At 35.4% G+C, this 19,498-nt stretch overlaps 3 protein-coding genes across 5 annotated transcripts in view; 1 reads left to right on the top strand and 2 right to left on the bottom strand.

Annotated features, from left to right (window-relative positions):
- LOC138125960 (SEC14-like protein 2) overlaps positions 1-9,746 on the bottom strand; it is a 49,643-nt gene extending 39,897 nt beyond the window's left edge. The window contains exons 1-2 of the mRNA XM_069041551.1: positions 9,590-9,746; positions 9,038-9,537 (exon numbers count right to left, since the gene is read on the bottom strand). Of these exons, the coding sequence (XP_068897652.1) occupies positions 9,038-9,537; positions 9,590-9,731 (642 nt within the window). The 5' untranslated portion in view covers positions 9,732-9,746. The remainder of the gene's footprint in view (positions 1-9,037; positions 9,538-9,589) is intronic.
- A 393-nt stretch (positions 9,747-10,139) lies between these two features.
- On the top strand, positions 10,140-12,181 carry LOC138125961 (zinc finger CCHC domain-containing protein 8 homolog). The gene is made up of 3 exons (XM_069041552.1): positions 10,140-11,006; positions 11,059-11,362; positions 11,414-12,181. The coding sequence occupies exons 1-3, from the start codon at positions 10,204-10,206 to the stop codon at positions 11,930-11,932; spliced, it is 1,626 nt and encodes a 541-aa protein (XP_068897653.1). The 5' UTR covers positions 10,140-10,203; the 3' UTR covers positions 11,933-12,181.
- LOC138125969 (small integral membrane protein 14) lies at positions 12,079-13,264 on the bottom strand. 3 transcript variants are annotated; one of them, XM_069041566.1, is made up of 4 exons: positions 13,068-13,264; positions 12,909-13,001; positions 12,673-12,855; positions 12,079-12,626 (listed from the first exon to the last, which is right to left on the bottom strand). In XM_069041566.1, the coding sequence occupies exons 2-4, from the start codon at positions 12,981-12,983 to the stop codon at positions 12,582-12,584; spliced, it is 303 nt and encodes a 100-aa protein (XP_068897667.1). In that variant the 5' UTR covers positions 12,984-13,001; positions 13,068-13,264; the 3' UTR covers positions 12,079-12,581. The 3 variants fall into 3 exon arrangements, with proteins under 3 accessions (XP_068897667.1, XP_068897665.1, XP_068897664.1); XM_069041564.1 differs by having other exon boundaries at positions 13,057-13,263; XM_069041563.1 differs by having other exon boundaries at positions 13,052-13,262.
- Between the last annotated feature and the right edge of the window lie 6,234 nt (positions 13,265-19,498).

The following is a 19,498-nucleotide window of genomic DNA, read 5'->3' on the forward strand; positions in this document are numbered from 1 at the left end:
GAAATGTCAAAATAGTTTGTCGAAGTCAAACTGTCAATGTCAAAGCAAAGCGAGGGAAAAACTGGAAAAGTGCAACATTATTTACGTATCCTCTAATTTTTTCATGAGCCTTTCTTCTGTTTAAAATAATTTATTCATCAGAGGAAGTTAATAAATCATCATCTGATGAGTTTTCCAAAGGCATTGTAATCCGTTTTACCAATATTATGGTCCCAAGAAGACTAATGTCGCACATATTTATTCATATAATAATAATAATCGCCGAAAATTAAAAAATGTTTAGGTTATGTTTACACTTCAGGTGTCATGACGTCAGCACCAGCCAGCACAGTCATCAGTTTTCCACCAAATCCGTTTCCCTATTCATCACATTTTTGCACAACATAAGTGTTCAACACAAAAAAAACTTATGATTGACAGTCCACCAATGTTGAAATTCACCGCAAAAAGTTGATGAATTTAAAAACGCTACCATCATAACCTATCATCATGTTGTATGACATCGTGGAGGGAGAAAAGACTGGAGATGGCACTAATTCAAATAAGTGTACCGGCCCGCGAAAACTACAGAGTCATAAAAGGTTTCTGAATATACACGCTAGGCCAATAGCTTCCTTCGCCTTCCTTCCAGGCGCATTAGGTACGTTTTGTTGGGACATAACCGGAATCGGTTTATGGTGGAACGACCGTTTTATTGGTGCACAAAACCGACTCCGACGAAACTTTTCATTCCGTTAAACTACATAGAATGGTCGGTTTGAATGTTAGAAAGTGGGGATTTTATGACAAAACTGTCAAAAATTTTAAGCCGTTTTGTTGGTGGGATGCATTCCGTTCAGTCTGGATGACCCAACAAAACGCACCTATCGTGATTCTTTATCTAGCGCATTGTGGACTGGGTCATAAAAGGTTGTTGCACGTGCTTTTAGAGGGTTCGGATTTTTAACATGGGAAGCATAGGAAATGCCATCTCCAGTCTTTTCTCCCTCCACGTATGACATTAATTGTCATTTTTTTCTCAATTTTTTGACACTTTGTTGACATGCGCATAATCAGGCAGGGAAATTTTTTAAATTTGTGACAATCTAACCAAATTTTGAAATGACATTGACGACCAAAATTTATTGCTCGCGACAGAAGTCCAACATCATAGCGTAAGTAAGTCCTCTAAAAGATTTAAACCCAGGTGACTTTGGTAAACTAGTGGTGTTGTCTCACGAAGTACAATGGCCGGCAAAAAAAAACTAGCCATCATTTAAATGTCAGTGTCAATATAGTTATTTTTATATTAAGTGCGCGAAGAGAGTGTTTTTTGTGCATGAAAAGGTCTTCTACGCCGAGACGAAGGTCGAGGCAGTATAAGCCTTTGAATGCACAAAAACATCTTCGCGCACGAAATATAAACAATATTTTTTCTATAATTGATTCAAAAAATTGAAATTAAAAATTCAAATTTTTAAAGGAACTCTGAAGTTTCAATGCAGTGACCATGTTGCTAGGTAACTAATAAAAAACAGTGCGTGAAATGAAAAACAGAAATAGTCGTATGCGTGAAATTGCATTTCACACACTGTTTTGTATGGTTTCTATGGTTTCGATCTTACTAACAATGTAAAAAGAAAGACACGTAAGAAAATGACCCACTTCATGCACAGATAACTATGCGTGAATTTCAATTTTTTGAATCAATTATATAAAAAAGCATTAATTACACATTTGGATTTTGAAGTAACACAAAAGTGATGGCTAGTTTTTATTGCCGGCCATTGTACATTAAAATTTGTAGATCATTTTCGTGGTAAGAAATATTTCTTTTTGAAATTTTTGGTGTGTCGAAGCATAAATGCTTTTTAACACAAATTTAGTAATCTCCTTCGGAAAGCCGACAGTAAGATGCAGATAGGTTGATATATCAGTGGTTCTGAAAGACTGAGCATCGTTTCAGATGTAAATTTCCTCTTATTAAACTTTTTCCTTCTTATCTCGTCGTGAACGAAATATTTATCCATATTTCTCTTGTTAAGCTTGTTTGACACGATGCTAAATTTTGTAGAAAATCGCACGACACTTAAAAATAGCCAATAGAAAAACAGAATTCGGTGTCGTTTCTATAACAATATTGAGATTTCCTGGAAATTTTTTGCACCTAGCTAACCCAACATGAAATTAATAAGTGGAAATTTTTTCAGCCAATCAAAATCATTTATTTTGTTGTTGTCTTGGTTATGGCTCGTGAACTAATTTTTCTATTGGTCTTTAATAAGTGTCGTACAATTTAAAAATTTATAATTTAAGAAGCATAATGTCCGTGTCTTTGCGATTTTCTTACCGAATATGCCCTCGTGCATTGATTAATATCCGGAAATTTTATTCTCATGCATTTCCAAAACGTAATTAGCCCTCGTGTTCCACTCGGGCTAATTAATACGTTTTAGAAATGCATTCGAAAAAATTTCCGGAAATAATCAATGCACTAGGGATATTATAAGTGAAAATTTGTTAGAAAATGAGAGAGACCCTCGATCAGGACCAATGAACGATCAGGATCATAGTCTGTCTTTGTCAGATCCTGATCATTCATTGGTCCTCTGTCATTTTCTAACAAATTTTCTACAAAATTTAGCATCGTGTCATACAGCCTTTACTGGATATTTTTCTTTGAAAATTTTATACAAGATATTTCACGAATGATAATGAGCCCGACGGAAATAAAAATGCAACCCATAATACATTTTCAAAAAAAAGCCGGATATTTTAATTTCAGTAGCCAACTTTTTTCGGAAATGTGTTGTGTCGGGGTCATTATCACTCGTGAAATACCCTGTATACTTTGGCCAGCGAGAGATTGGGAGATTTTAAATTGTAGACTTGATAAATCCCACAATATAAAACATTTTCATTGTCGAATATTTTTCTTTAAAATCCTCACAGTAAGTAGGTATACAGGGTGTTTAAAAAATGCGGCACTATAAAACTATAGTACAGTGTTCAGAAGCATTTGGTAAGTGAGGGAAAAATATTTAAAGAGTTCTTGGTGTTAAATTTGCACGTGGATGAAGGTTTCTTTTATGGTAAATTTGGCAACTGCGTGCACTTACCAGTACCTAGGTACTGTTACATTTAAAAAAAAATGCAAGAAAGTCTCGATCATCCAATCACCGTGCGCACGACTCGCGGCGAGTCCGTTTTCCGCCAAAAATGATAAAAATCCGAATTGAGAGGGACGAAACTATAAAAGAAAAGAACCAGTGCAGATTGGAGGAGAGGTCTTTGGTCTTGGTTGGGGGTTGTGACGTCGAGGATCCGAAGAGGGTGAGGTTGGAAGAAGAGTCCAGGAAGTCCAAACCCAGACGCCGAGGAGCGCATTTACGGATCCCCGACGGAAGGTTCGAGGAGAACCGAACGCCGGAGTGCGGAGTCAGATTCCACGCCCGGATTTCGTCGTCCACCATGGGCCCGAGGAAGTCCCCGAGGAACGTCCAGAACTCCAGAGACGTCGACCGCCCCGTGACGATCAAGGCCAGGGTGATAGAGAAATTTTTTAGTTTTTGGGAAGCGAGTGCGTCGTTTCAGGCAGAACGTTTTTTTTGTTCGGGTTTGAGTTATCGGTCTGCTGGTGACCTCGCCTGCAAACGACCGATAATAGTTTTTTTTTATAGTTTTTATTTTATTCCTTATCTTTTGTGTCTTCGTCCGCCGCGCGATTTCCTTTTCTTTTAGAATTTTCCTTTTCTTTTGGGAAACGAGGTGAGGCCCGAGGGAACGGTCCCGCCGATTGTGGGCGGTGTAGAAGAATAGTGTCGAGGAACGGTCGAGGACGATAACGTGCTTCGCTTTCGGTTCCTCCCCTTTTTTTTTGAACCCATTTACCTTTCGAGAGTCTTTTTTTTCTTTCCTTTTTTATCGCGGCGAGGGCACGACCCTTCATTTTGTACATAATTAATTAGGGTGAGAAACGTTTTTTTTTTTTTGTTGAAAATAATCAGATTTGTACACGTGCAGGACTGAGTGAAAATATATCTTTTTATTAAATCACTCGGAGGTTTCCTTTCTCCCGGTTATCACTACCCACCCCCACATTTTTTATTGTACTCTCGAGCAGTCTCCAGTGGATTTCGACCCGAAGTCTGTTAAATCGTTATTTTGGGAAAATTTCGCCAAAAGGGAGAATAAATAACGTAACAGTACCTTTAAAAAATTGAAATAGTTTCATGGATTTTTGAATAATTATCGATAATTAAAAGAGGTAAAGTCCATTCACGTTGGATTCTCCTCTCAAGGTCAAATAATTTAATTTTTTGACTCTGTAATTATGTTTTGTAAATAGTGACATGCAGCTAACCAACATAATGCGATTTAGCAATGCTCACTCCAACCTGTACGGTGTTTACCTGCATGTCACTATTTACAAAACATAATAAAAAGCCAAAAAATGTAATTATTTGACCTTGAGAGGAAAATCCAACGTGAATGGACTTTACATAAATCGCATTTAATACCACAGAGATTGCGCTAAAAATTTATTAATCAACCTTCTATTCTGCATATTTTAGTTTAGTTGCATTTTGGGTGTTATTTAGTAATAATAATTACAACTAACAACGTTTAAAGATCCTTACACAAAACTACCATTGTGCAGAGAAATGAAGACCAAGAATTTTTTAAATATTTTTCTCTCACCTACCAAATGCTTAAGACATGACCTGTCTTATACGTATTAGGCATTCACGATCTTTTTGGGACCGAGTTGGCTATGACTAGAGGTTGGAAAATATGCACTAAAAAATGGCCAAAATATGCATGCAAGTATGCACTAAAAAGAGAGAAAATATGTATTTATATATGCATTTATGCATTGAAATATGCCGTTAATTGGTCTTTTTCGCTGATCACACACGATAAAAATCAAAACAGTTTCTTGTTATTTATATATTTACATATGTTTATTTACAAACTTAAACGTAATTATTAATTAGTAATTAATATACACAATATAAACTAACAACAGTTTTATTACTTTAATGTTATAATAATTTAATAATTAATACATACATTTAATTTTAATTTATAAACATTAGTCACTATTCCTATTGAAACAATAAATTACTAAATATTTCTCTATATTATCAACTGTTAGAGATTGTCTGCGGTCACTTAAAATATATTTGTAAGTCGAAAATACTCTTTCAACATCGCAAGATGTTATAGGAGCGAATTTAAATTTGCTGATGAAATGTGGTTCCAAATCTAACTCAGTTGAAAAGTTACCATTTATAACCTCACTAATTTCGTTTAATTTTTGAAAGCCCACATTTTTTTCTATAATGGAACAAAACTTATTTTTTACATTAACTGACCCCTCTAATTTAGAAATTTTTTCTTTTGTTCCATTTACAATAGAAATAGATTTATGCAATGAATCGCCTTTAGTTTCTAAATTTGTTATTGCATCTGCAATACAAACAAAATTACTTTGAATATATGCTAATTGATTTTTTAATAATGGATCACGAAAAAGATTTACACATTTTTTAATAGCTATTGAACTGTCGCAACTAAAATCGGATATTACCTCTTTTATTCCATTATAATTTGTCGAAATAAAATCTACAGCTTTTAGCCAGGTACCCCACCTAGTTAGCACAGGCTCTGGGGGCAGCGGAATTCCTGGTAACTTTTCTCTGTAAACTTGAACACGCAGGGGGGCTTTAATAAATACTTTTTTAATGTTTGTTACTAAACTATTTACAAGAGGAAATTCTAATCTAATAGTTTCGGCAACCCTATTTAAACCATGAGCTAAACAGGTACAGTGAATCAATTTAGGATAAAATATTTTTAGATTCTGAGCTGCTTTTAACATATATGGGGCAGCATCAGTCACCATTAGTAAGACCTTGTCTGTTGGTACCTTTTCAGGTAAATAAAAACTGCTTAGGCATTCATTTATAAACTGACTGACTGTCACATTGTTTGTTTTATTAAGTTCTTTTACATTGATTAAATAACCATTGCCTGGTTCATTTTCATCCAAGCCCCCCAAAACAAAATTTGCAATATAACGTCCTTTGACATCAGTGGTTTCATCAACCGAAAACCAAATTGGTTTACTACCAATTCGCTCCTTAATAGCCGCCATTACAGATATATAATTTGAATCAACAAATTTCTTACGTAATGTTGAAGAACTAAGAATTTTAGAATCTGGACAATAAGTCTTAAAAAATTGTTGAAACAACGGGTGGTCAATTTTGTGCAGAGGAATATTTAAACTCACGAACAGGTTAGTCAGATCCTTAGAGAAATTCTCCTGAGGGGAATTTTTCACTGCTTGATTATTTGTAAACAACTGTTGAACCAATGTGTTGGGGGTTTGCTTCATTTCCTTATGAATTTTAGTTCCCAAATGTTGATCCACTTGAAACTTTTTATCGCAAGTAATCTGTGAAAAACATAAAAAATTACCATTTTTTTTTTGGATAAAAAGGAACTACAAATATTAAAGAATATTTGTATTGTTGTTGAATAAAATTATATTATGTATAAAATAATGGTAAACTTACCCTTTTTTCACAGACGGTGCAAAAAATATGACACGAGTCAATTATTTTCAAGTAATTTCTGTCGGCGATCCATCTCTTTAGTAGGGTGTTTTTGTCTGTTACTTGCTTCGGCATTTTAGCACTCTTGGTAAACTAACGCGTTTGAATGAACGGTAAGAACTGAAGAAAATTTCAAAGTGTGAGAATTATTTATCTGATAGTTATTCCACCTTTCCAGAAAATGGCAAAACAGTTAGGTGAAAGGCACTTAAAACCCTCATTTTTCGAAATAATTAACCGCATGGGGTAAATTCGAGTGCGAGACAATTCGACCCTTGTTCGAAGAAACTCTTCTCTTGGAAAAACTACCTCTGTCGTTCTGGGAAGCAATTTACCTAAGTTTACCTGTAAAGATTTAGACGTTCTTCTACCTGCATAAATACGAAATGGAAACATCCCTTTGGTAAATTTCGGAAAAAAGAGACAAAAACGCCTTGAATATGCAGCAATTTATATTACATATGCATTTATAAAAAACAGAGAAAATATGCATCTATGCACTTAATATGCATTTTGCATCTTTTCCAACCTCTAGCTATGACTTTTTTCTTTTCATGTTGGACTAACTGACTCAGTGATGCAACGGATACAACTTTTTTTCCTGTCAGTGTCGACATTTTCTTGCCACCGCATTGCCAGATTTATTATTTTAATAGGTATTCGTAAGAAACTAAAAAACTAGTAAGTGTGTAAAAATAATTTAAATTTCCGTCAAAGGAACAGTCAACAAAATTGCCAAAATAATTTTATTACGATAAAAAATTTCTATTAAAAGATTTAATTTAATTTAAAAAGGACAGACCAGATATAAGAGATCCGGCGGTAATGTACAGTGGCGAGCACGGAATTTCGCACACATTGGTCATTTCACTGGCATAATTTTATTAAAATGCGATACTGGCGACAGTTTCGTGCCAGTTTAGGTGAAACATCAGTCATGATCACATATATCATGATTGATTATAATGACAATAAAGCTTAGACTAAATAGTTTTTTTTAATGACATACAAATTGGTGTGCGAAATTCCGTGCTCCGCACTGTACCTGTTCAGAAAATATAACCCTAAACTGAAAACAACCTAACCTAACACAAAAAGTGTCAATTTCCTTTAGGGAATGTAGTTATCACGGAGGTACTGCCAACAAAATCACTAGATGGTCATAGCCAACTCGGTCCCAAAAAGATCGTGAATGCCTTATAGAGGTCTTATAACTTTTGTCAAAATGACACAAAAAGTCCGTTTTTAAACCATACAAAAACCTATAAAAATTGCTTACTTGATTTAAATTGGTACGCCATTTTTTTTTATACAAGTGTACATTTTTATCTAATTTGAAAAATAGTATATTATATTATAAGTGATAGAAATGCATCATTATACAAGAGTGAGAATTTTGACCGTCGAGTGCGCTTGCGCACGAGTGGGACACTTCTCACGAGTTTCATAATGGCATTTCGATCACGTGTGATATAGTTCTCCCAGAGCTGCAGCGGTTTAATGGCAGGGCAATAGTAATTATTACGCCTGTTGAAATGCCGATAAGCGACATAAACAGACCCCTGTCAATCATCATTTTCGTTCTATACCTGTCAGTTTACAGGGTAGTACTTGGACGAATTTACGATTAGGGGTTGTACTTGCGGTTTAAACCTATTGTGGGTGTTGTTAACGTTTATACAATCGTACCCTGCCATAAAACCGCTGCAGCTCTGGGAGAACTATATACGACGTTTTATCTTACAGGTGCAACTATTGCAAAAATCCAAGAAATGCAGTTTCATTCAAGTAAAATGACAGATGTCAAATTTAGTCACTTGTGAGTGATTTATGTCAAGTTAAATGGCAACTGTCAAATTAACTCACTAGTGAGTACTTTATCTCACTTGTGATTAAAATTTGACTTCTGTCACCGAAAACAATGGTCTAAGGTAGCTCAAAAACTCCACCTGTAAGATAAAATATCTTTTTTTATGGAGACATTTACCTTGTTGACTATAAGTGTTTATTCACCTTGCATAATTATTTACTTCTAGTACTGTGAGATCATTTAAATGTACCTAATTAAATTAAAGTAGGCTATGACTACAAGTAAGGCCCCTTCAGAACACTTTGTTTTTTAAGCATTTTTGCCCTGTTTTTAAGGAATATTTAAAAATTAACATTTTCAAAGATTTTCCCCTGTTTTTAAGGTATATATATTTAAAAAAGCAAAACTATATGGACTTGTTCAGAACCAACACTTTTTGGTTGCATCATAATTTTTGTTAGGCTCATGATTACTTGTAAATCACCTTGTAAAATTTTGCTTGTCACTTAGCACTTAGGTAAATTAACTTTTTCCGCCAAGCTGCAGATTTAATCCACAATGAAATTCTTATTGTTTATCTATTTTGGCTTCGATTCAAAAATGGGTTAAAATTGATCCAACTTACCTTTTGTATGGGATATTTCGTGGGCCGTATCGCACTTTGTCGATACCTGATGTCGATAAAAGTGCAGTAGACGCACACGTCTCTGATCCAGACCCCTTGTTGCATCTGTCCAGTGGTGAGATGAATAAATCTTCCCTTTCCGTGTTTCATGTCGTTGTACCAACTGCCCTCGTATCTGTTCACGTCCGGTCTCACCAGCATGCCCAGTCCTTGCCGTTTATCTTTGACCCAGTCCCCAGCATAAAAATCTCCGTTGGGGTACCACATCAGCCCGTAACCGTGTCGCTTTCCGTTTTTCCAATCGCCAATGTACACTCCCCCATCTCTGAACCTTCTCAGACCGAAACCGTGCATCCTCCCCCTCTTCCAGTTGCCCCGATATTCGAGAACGAAGATTTTGTTTTCCAACTCGTAAGCCAAAACGCCGAATCCATGACGATACCCCTCGTCGAAGTCTCCCTCGTACAGCTGCCGGTACCGAGTCAACAGAGCTCCCTTCCCTGGAAGCCAGAGGCGCAATCAGTGCGAACAAACAATATCGGCAATACGGACCTGTTTTAAAATCGTTCCTCCACTCTCCGATGTATTTATCACCGACGGTGTTGAATATCGCATGTCTTAAGCCATTTTTTCTAGTCAGATTTTCGAGTTGTCTCGACCTGGATACCTTGTTACGCTCTTTCAGGAACGGCATTTTTAATTTGGGGACAATCGATAATATATTAGTGATTTATGATCTTCCACATGATGTTATGTCAATAAATACCAACACGAATATAATCTAAACGCGTTCTTTAAATTTTCAACATAATTTACAACTGCGACCGGTGCAAATTCTCAAAAACATCGTCACAAGAAGCGTTAAAGACTGACCACTTAGTCAAAATTTTGAAGTGCCTGACATTTAAAAATATGGCGCCAAAGGTGTCAAACAAATGTCATTTTTTATCACACCCGTCAAAACGTTTTTTTTTCTCTTTTACAGTAAATTATCTTTATATTGTTGTAATTGTGTGATAAAAATGAATTAAAGCAGTTCTTAATGTTTTGTTGATACTTTTAAAAGTTCATAAATAATAAGAACGAGTTTGGGAGCAGCGTCGCGCATGCGCACTTCAGAAATTCAAAACTTGTCTGTTTTAGTTTAATCAAAAATTTTTTTCACGATGTCTGTAACAGAGTCCTTAAAAAGGAAATGCGAAGAGCTGGAGTTGAAGGATGTGGACGAGAAGTCAACCGTTTTGGAAACGGAGGTAATTAAAGTGGAGACGACGATAACTGAACATAACCTAGAAAACTCTTCTCCAATCAATCTGACCGTAAATGAATGTGAAACCCAAACCAAGGAGCAGTTAACTGTTTTGGAAACGGAGTTGATTAAAGTGGAGACGACTATAACTGAACATAGTCTAGAAAACTCTTCTCCGATCAATCTCACTGTAAATGAGTGTGAAACCCAGACAACAGAATCTGTCGCTGAAGAGTCGAAAGAAAGTGACATAAGCATAAGCATTAAGTTTCACGACGATACCACTGCAGACTTGTACAAATCTAAGTTTCTCAAGTTCATCAATTCCTTCACTGAACTTCAAGTGAAACATGAAGACAGTCTCACTATTGATGTTTACAGAGACGAGCACGCCGTCGTCGACGAAAATAGTGTGATCCAAGACGACGTCAAGCCAGGATCGGCGAAGAAACGGAAAAAACACCACTCAAAAGTGAAGAAGGAATTGTTTATAGTTGATGCCACACCATCACCAACTACAGTTCAAACCAGGCCAAGATACACAACTAAGTTTATTATCAACACAGATAAAGAGTTTCAAGGGAATGACACTCAACAAATTAAACAACCTAGCTGTTTTAATTGTGAAGAATTCCATTCGTTGAGAGATTGTCCCTATCCTAAAGACTACGCTAAGATCAACATGGCTAGACAGAGCTTCAAGTCTCAGCCGAAATCTTCGTATGTATGGTGTTAACGTGAGAAGTTGTTATCTTGCAGTGTCATATTTTAGCCGGTACCATTTAGAAGAAGACCAGAAGTTTGGTGATCTAAAGCCAGGTAAGATGTCGGATGAGTTGAGAAAAGCATTAGGACTGCACAAGAATGAAGCTCCTCGCCACATATATTTAATGAGGAAATTGGGGTATCCTCCCGGGTGGTTAGAAGAGGCCAAATTGACCTGTTCTGATCTTCAGATGTTTGATATTGATGGCAATTTTCTGAAGACGACAACTGCGAAGAAACAGGGATTGGATGCATGCAAAATTGTGGACTACCCTGGGTTTAACGTCCCATTTCAGAAAGGAGTAAAAGATGTGGGTTTTTGCAGGTTCCACATTTAAAGATCTAAACGAATTAATTTTTAGGATCACCAGATGTACAGGGTTCCCCCGTACTCTGACAGCTTCAGCAAAGACGCCATGATCAGTTTCTTTGATAAACAGTTTGTTCAAGAAGACAATTTAGAGACTTGTGACATGGACATCGAACATGAACCAGAATCTACTAATTTGAATCCGGAACCTGCTAATTTGAATCAAGCTGCGAAATCAAATGACCGCAACTCTCCATCTCTGGTCGACTTGGAGCAGCAGAAACAACAACTGTTGGAAGAGCTGAATGATGAACCTAAAGCTGAAGTTAAGAATGCAAATGTAGATCCAGAAAAGGAAACTTCTGTCATAAAAGCTAGTTGTTTTGGGACACCAGTTTTGAAGAGCAATTCACCTTACTTGACTCTCCCCAACCCTGATAATTTTTCAAGGGATGTGAGTCCTGTCATCAACTTTGAGAATTTACCAAATACGACAGGAAAGTACGAACAACTGACTGACGTCTTGCAAAAAGTCAGGAATACATTAAAAAATAACAAATGCAACAGTTGATTTGGCTAAGGTGAAGAAAACAAAAAGTACAAACTGTTTTGTATAAATTCATTAATAATAAATGATCTTATGAAATTTTTATGTAGGGAGAAATATTAACTATAACACACTAAGTGATGCATTACTAGGTAAGAAAGTAAGAAGAATCCAAATGTAAATATTTTAATTGTAATTAGGATTTTATACAAATGTATGTTACACATAAATACATGAAATGTCCACAATAAGAATAAAAATTTGAGCACTGAATTAGAGATTTTCAACAGGTTTGGAATCCCAGCTGATATTTTTTTACAAACAGCTGTTTAAAAAAAATTTTTTTGAACACATTCACATGTATGATATAAATTATGTGAAGACGCTGGTAAATAGAATACAATAGAAATGCAATGTCACTAAAAAAATTCAAATACCAGTACCTATGTAAAATACATAATGTTACAAATGTCATCCTTAAGCATTTCGTGTGGATAAATAAGCAAACGGTGAATTAACGTAAATAAATATACGTGATAAAATATTTTTATTGTTAACTAAGTGATTTCCCATTTAAAATTATAACATCTTTATATGCTTACTCTCTGTTAAGATAATCTTTTAGAAATATTGCAACAATTTCCTAATTTAAAAACTTTGCTGTTTACCTTGCTTAAGACATGGTGGAGGGAGGGTTGGGTGGGGCTCCATCGCGGCCCTAAAATTACATTCAGCCTCCACTTCCGTCAACGCGGGCTACTTACATTGCCAGCACCGGGTTTATTGGTGTCATCGCTTAATCTCTGAGTCCTGGGGCGAAAGTAGTACAAGAACAGCGCGGCCACAAAGAAACACGTCATCATCAGCATGCTTGACTGGGGGTCCTGCGATTGAGAACCATCCTCGAAGCACTCGTTTTCGGCACAGTTGGTCTGCGAGTTGCGGATCTGAAACGGGGGCTGTGAGACAGGGATGCAGTTATAGATTTTCAGACGCGTACGACGTTGAGGAGGCGGCGCATCGCCAGCTCGTGGCCCCAGATGCACTCGCACAGATCCATGTTTTCGTCGCTCATAATTTACAGAAGCGTCACCTAAAAATGAACAATAAGTAGGCAAGTAGGCGGTTGTCACAATATGTCACCTCACACAAACAACACACGAACACCACTTGTCAACTGAAATAACGCAAGATTGAACGTATGTACAGGAAAACGCGTCGGAAGGTGAGGAATCGCGATGGTTACATTAAGGTCGTGTTGTTGTTTTTGTTGTTGTGGAATGTGGATGGTTGTTGATTATTTTGCCATGTCTGTACGATTTTGACAGATTCCGTCTTGTGGAATGATATGTCAGGAGAGAAGTGGGGGAGAGTGCCCTCTAATTGGTCGGAATGACGTGTGATATGCTTATGTGGTCCAATGAGGATATTACAACAACTAAGGTTTAATTATTGTTAGAAATAAACGAAATAATGTTGATAGTTTGTTATCAATTATTATTGGCGTGAAAAATTTGCGCCCATGTGTTATTTCTGATGAACATTTTTATGGATTTTGCAAAGCCTCATCAATTTGAAACTAACATTGTTCTCTACTTTGGAAGTCATTAATCAAAACTGCCGTGCCAAATTCTGGCGAGTTTTGATGTCTATTTGGTGGGAAGGGAAAATGGAAAGGTCTAACTGTTCTGTTACACGTTGTTTAACATTAAGTTTAACATTCTTATTCTTAATAAACACTCGGTAGAAAATATAAAATATAATCTTATATACCTAGGTACTCCGTCCAGCGACAGATTGAGAGATTTTAAATTGTAGACTTGTAACCCCACACTATAAAATGCACTAGAATACATTAAATAGAGCATAATTTCATGACAAAAAATGTTTCTGCTTGAAGGTAAATAAATAAATAATTTACGATAAGTAGTACTTACTTTCTCTGCGTAGAATTTAGTGATTTTTATGTCAACCAATCTCTCGCTGGACCGTGCTAGACAAATTATAGTGTCATTTCTTATTCAAAAATTTTTGTAGTATAAAAAAAAGCAGCCCTGATCCCAATCAGCGACCCTCGATTAATTATAAATCACGAGCAGTCCTGATCTCAGTCAACTACTCTCAATTATTTATAAAACGTTCAAAGACTCACCGCTGAGACCAATATGGGTCCATTACTATGACCCAGAGTCAAAATGCCAAAGTATGGAAAGAAGGCACAAAGGCTCACTGCCCCCTCGAAAATTTCGCGTCGCCACCTCAGCCCGCAAGATCATAAGAACAGTTTTTTTGGATTTAGAAAGAGTACTTGTTGTTGATTATTTACCACGTGGGCACACCATAACTGGTGAATATTATTAATTAATACCAAAGGTTCGCCAGGCAATAAAAGAAAAAAGACAAGGAAAATTGAGACGCGGCGTTCTGTTCCATCAAGACAACCTCGCAACGCTTCCGCACACAAAAGTTGTATTTCGATGGTTTTCGCAGGTTTTGAAATTTTCCAACAGCCCTCTTATTCTTCTGATTTAGCCCCTAGTGACTACTTCCTATTCCCAAAATTAAAAGAAGGTCTTCGGGGAATTTATTGGTCTGATGATGAAGAAGTGATGACGGTGAATGAGGGACTTGCGGAACAAGACAAAGATTTTTTTCCAAAGGCATTAATAATCTTGAGGATCGATATGCTAAATGTATAAACCTTTATGGAGACTGTTTAAAAATAAAATAATTTCAAATTTCTCAGTTGTATGCTTTCCATATAATAATTAATTAATAATTTGTGGACCGTCCTCGTATGTTAGCAACCTATTAAAAAAAACGCAAATATTTATAGTCACTTGGTACAGTCACGAGAAATAAATGTTGGTCGTTAATGTCATTTAAAAATTTGATTAGATTGACACAAATTTAAAAAAAATCCCTGCCTGATTATGCCCATGTCAACAAAATGTTAAAAAAAATGACGATTAATGTCATACAGCATGATGATAGGTTATAATATTTACGACCGTTTTACAATGGAGCATTTTCCATTGCGTCAAAGAATGACATTGACAACCAAAATTTATTGCTCGCGACTGTGTACCTGTAATGGATTTTGGTTTTTACATAGGCACTTTACGTGTAGCAGTAAAAATACTAGGATATTGGCTCCTCTAATTATTATTATTATTTTCCAACAAAACCTTAAATACAAAAGTTGCAGAGTAAAAAAAAATGTACCTAAATTCTTATCTAATTATTATTTTCTAACACCTTCGGGTTCTGTTAGACAAGCAAAATTAAATATTAAAAATTTATCGATAAAATAGTAATAGCCATGACTTCCGACAGCAATAAAATTAATTTTTTGACAAACGTAACGAGTTTGCTGATTCCTCAAAGAATGAACTCTTTTAACAAAGAAGAAAAAGTTAATTTCGTATACAGAGTGTCTCAGCTGAGACTTTCGAGCCTAATATCTCGGTTATTTTGTTAGCTGAGACACCCTGTGTATACAGGGTGTTCTCGAAGTTGACGCGTTCCTTGTAACACGAGGTACTACACATTATTCTTAAGAATTTTAGCCTAAATCTTCTTAGTAAAATGTTTGTATTAACGGAGATAATTGATTGTATATTTTTATTGTTTTCTAAAATTTAAGTCCGGTCCTGTCCATTTCTCCGCTGTACTAGATTAATAACTAACCTGGCCCAGAATGGTGTCTTTCCGGAAATCGCTTTGTAATATTCTCTGGACGCTGCAGATGCATTCTGATAACGTGATAACATTGCCCATGCATTTGCAACATATCTGTGAGCTCATTATTTTCCTAATAATAAAGCCATTTCGACTAATTAGATGACAACTCTGACAGTAGTTTTGATTAACGTCCATGCTCATTTGATTTTTTTTTGTCAATTCCAATTTCTAACAAATCAGCGCAAATTTGAGCAGGACCGGTTTAAAAAATTTCAAAAAAACTAACTTATTGTATCTTCATTGCCGTACACAATTTACTAAGGTAATTTTGGCTAAAATTCTTTAGAACAACGCATACTATCACATGTTAAAAGGAACGCCTCAACTTCGAAAACACCCTGTATATATTCGTACGAAGAAAAATACAATTAAAATTCGAAATCACAAAATAATAATAGGAAATTATTATATTATTAAGTTTTTAATTTGTTGCAGCCAATTTAGGGCGTTTTTGGTAATTAAATGAAGTTCGGATAACCTTGCTGGAATTTAGTAAGGGGACATTTTTACTTTTACACGTAAAGTACTATCGCGGCCATCCAAAAGTGAACGATTTTTTTTAATAGTTTGATTTTTACTTTAAATCATAGGCGTCCTAAAATGTCAAAGTTTGACACTAGCGTTAAAAAAATTATTGAAACTATTTTTTTAAAATGCCACATCTCACTCCGATTCAGATAGCTAGGGCTATTGCAAAGCTAGAAGAAAATTGGTCGTTGGCGGCTGTGGCGAGAGAATTACATTGCAGTAAGACTTGTATCTTCAATATAAAGAGGCGTTGGCAAGAAAACAGGCTTGAGAGGCCAATACGAATAGGTGGTGGAAAGTTTTCTTTACTAACGTTTACTTTCATTTTAATAATGTATTAATTACTTCTCAGCCTCATTTTTATTAAAAACTATTTATTACAACTTTTTATTATTAAAAGAGTAACGCCTGCTGCACGAACGCCAATGAATACAGCCTGATTTAATCTAACGAAAAATACGGAAATTTTCGCAAGCTATCGTTCACTTTTGGATGGCCGCGGTTGTACCTATAATTGTGAATCGTGTCAAAAATAAAAAAAATCGAAATGGCCGTGATTAATACGATTCAGTTGGCAGCACGTAAAAATTAAATTCAAATGTCATCAGATGTCATTACAACAGTAACTGTCATTATTAATGATTAACTATTAAAATTTGCTATTACAATATGTTCAACAAAAGTTTCCGGACTTTCAAGGCACTTACCAATAACTTGCCTTGATTATTTTGTTTTTCCATACCTGAAAAACAACGTGTTCAAAAACAGGCCTGGCACAATTCCCGAATTAATGCAAGTAATTACTGATAACTCCAATTTAATTTATGTCCCGACTTTGCGAAGGTCATTTGAAAATTGATCGTTGGATAGATAATTCGCTAGTTTCGATTTATAAACAAATTGCGTGCTCACCGTTGAATAAAGGCCCGGGAGTTTTAAATCTCATTGTTTCATTACACTAGGTGAGGAAATTTTTTTACAACCGACAGGTCACACATAATTCACACCTTCATGAAAATCAAGATTTCAACGTTCTCAAAATCACTAACCTAACTTTTGAGATTGACATCTGATAATTGAAATCTTAACGAATTGCCAACTGAAATTTTTGGTGACAGCCAACTTTAATTTGTCGTGTTGAAACCAGCCGTTAGCACAAAAAAATGTAGAATGTCTTCAAACAAATTGGGAAGTTCTGCATTCAAAAATTCTGCTTAAATGTCTCCCGTTAATCGTGCAGGAAATTCAAAATGTCCTACCTAAAGAGGGAAGTTAGTTGAAATGTAAACTAATTCTATTGAAGACATACCACACGATTCCCTAAAAGACCAGCCCACAAATTTATATAAAGTTGTTGCTATTGAAAATAGAGCATGTGGATTTTCTTCATTTCCACATTTTCGGTAAATTATTATCAACATTTCCACATAATCCGCTGCAGAATACATGATGAAAGAGCACGGTTGACCACGACTGCGGTACTAAAGCGATTTGAAGGGATTCGAATGAAATTTTGACACTGACGTTTCTCAAAAGTTAAATAGCCGGTCAGTTTCTTAAAAACATAATAAAATATGCAACCTAGCAACAATTATGGGAAATAGACCTGGATGGCTAAAACGCTTTGATTGGTCGAATTAAAATGTTCTTTTCTTGAATATTGTTCAAAATAGAAAAATTTGTCTTTGGGATTATTTCTTTGTCCTTTTATGAAGATTTTCATTTTTTCTCTGGGAAGCGAGTTCTGGGACTCCTGTATGTTCTTTAAGAACTACCGAAGGAATTTTTGTCATTCACCGTGCAGATTCATTCGAAGATGTTGATGTAGAATTCGTGCGAAAATCTTTATGGTTTTTGACGGGTTTCTGTACTCGCTTCTTTATAATGCTGGTGCTTCCGTAGGACTTTCTTGGATTTGTCTTCAATTCAGGATAGCCTTGTTAAACAGAATTCTTTAGTCCATTAATTCATATTAGTAAGTGAAGAACAAGAATCGATAAACATTTGTTTAGAGATTCTCGATTATAGAAGCTCTACGCAAGCTTCTCATTTTTTGTGAAGTTGAATCTTCTTTTCTGACATGGAGAAGTTTAAATGATCAATCCTACAATAATTAAACTGGCGATATTTTCACTTTGATGTTTAGAGTCGCATCCCGATAGTTAAGAATTTTGTTTTTTTCTCTCTACGACTACGATAATTTTCGATCACATTGTAGATGTCGATGATTTCAGATATTCTGTGATACTTTTCAATTCTCTCTTACATTCTATTGATGGATTTAGGCTTTAGTAATCATCAGAAAGAGGACAAAAAAGTGGGGGTTGTCATTTAAAAAAAAAATGGTGATGACGTAATAGCTCAAAAATGGATAACGTCATGAAACAACTTAAATTAAGCACTATGAGAAATAAAAATTGACCTGTTTCAGCGTTTTCGACAAATGTGATTAGTTTTGATGGTACTGAATTTATTCCATAAGTATCGGGCCTTCAAATAAATATATATTTAGAGTAGGCGGAGGCGACATTCTAATTCTGTTAACAGTTTAAAGTAATTTTTGTAAGTAACCGATTATTCTCCGGAGTTACATAGGTTACATAGTCAGCTTTTTCCCAATTTCATATTGTCATATTCCGTGGAAGAATGCACTACAAAAATTAAAAATATTTTCTAACCTAATTTTATTTCGTTAAAATGTCAGACGTTTCTTGTGTCATTTTCTGCGCTGGGCAAACAATTCAATTTCCATAGGTTTCTCTAAATATAAATTTATTTGAAGGCCCGTTAGTTTCCACACTGTATTTTGAGTACAAATTTGTGCTGTCTCGTAGTCACGACCATTCCTAACTTATGAAAAATATAACAGAAAAAGTAAACGTTTTTATTAATGTGTCCATCTAGTTTCTAAACGATCGCAGGTTACGCCATGCGTAACCACGCGAAAGTTATATATCGGACGAAACCGTCAAAACCAGACTTCCTTCATTCATTTTTGAACCAACTTTTACATGAATGTTACTTGAATTTATCGAACATATTGATTTAGCAATTAATGCGAAACGTCATATGGAACGAACAAACATTAATCCGATCATGAAATTAATTACGTGTTTCTAGCGTTTAATTAGGTGTATTGAATTAATTATTTATTTTCAAAAGTTAAGGAGCATTTAGATTCAAGTTTTAGCATGACCGAAAATTAACATAATCTGCTTAAAAACATGTTGTTTGAAAACCTACGTAATTTTCGAGCAGCACGAAGATGCTTGGAAGGGATTAAAATTAAAGTTTTGCTCCCAAATGTTAATAAATCTT

The sequence above is a fragment of the Tenebrio molitor genome, chromosome 3, assembly GCF_963966145.1.
Source record: "Tenebrio molitor chromosome 3, icTenMoli1.1, whole genome shotgun sequence".
NCBI lineage: Eukaryota > Metazoa > Arthropoda > Insecta > Coleoptera > Tenebrionidae > Tenebrio > Tenebrio molitor.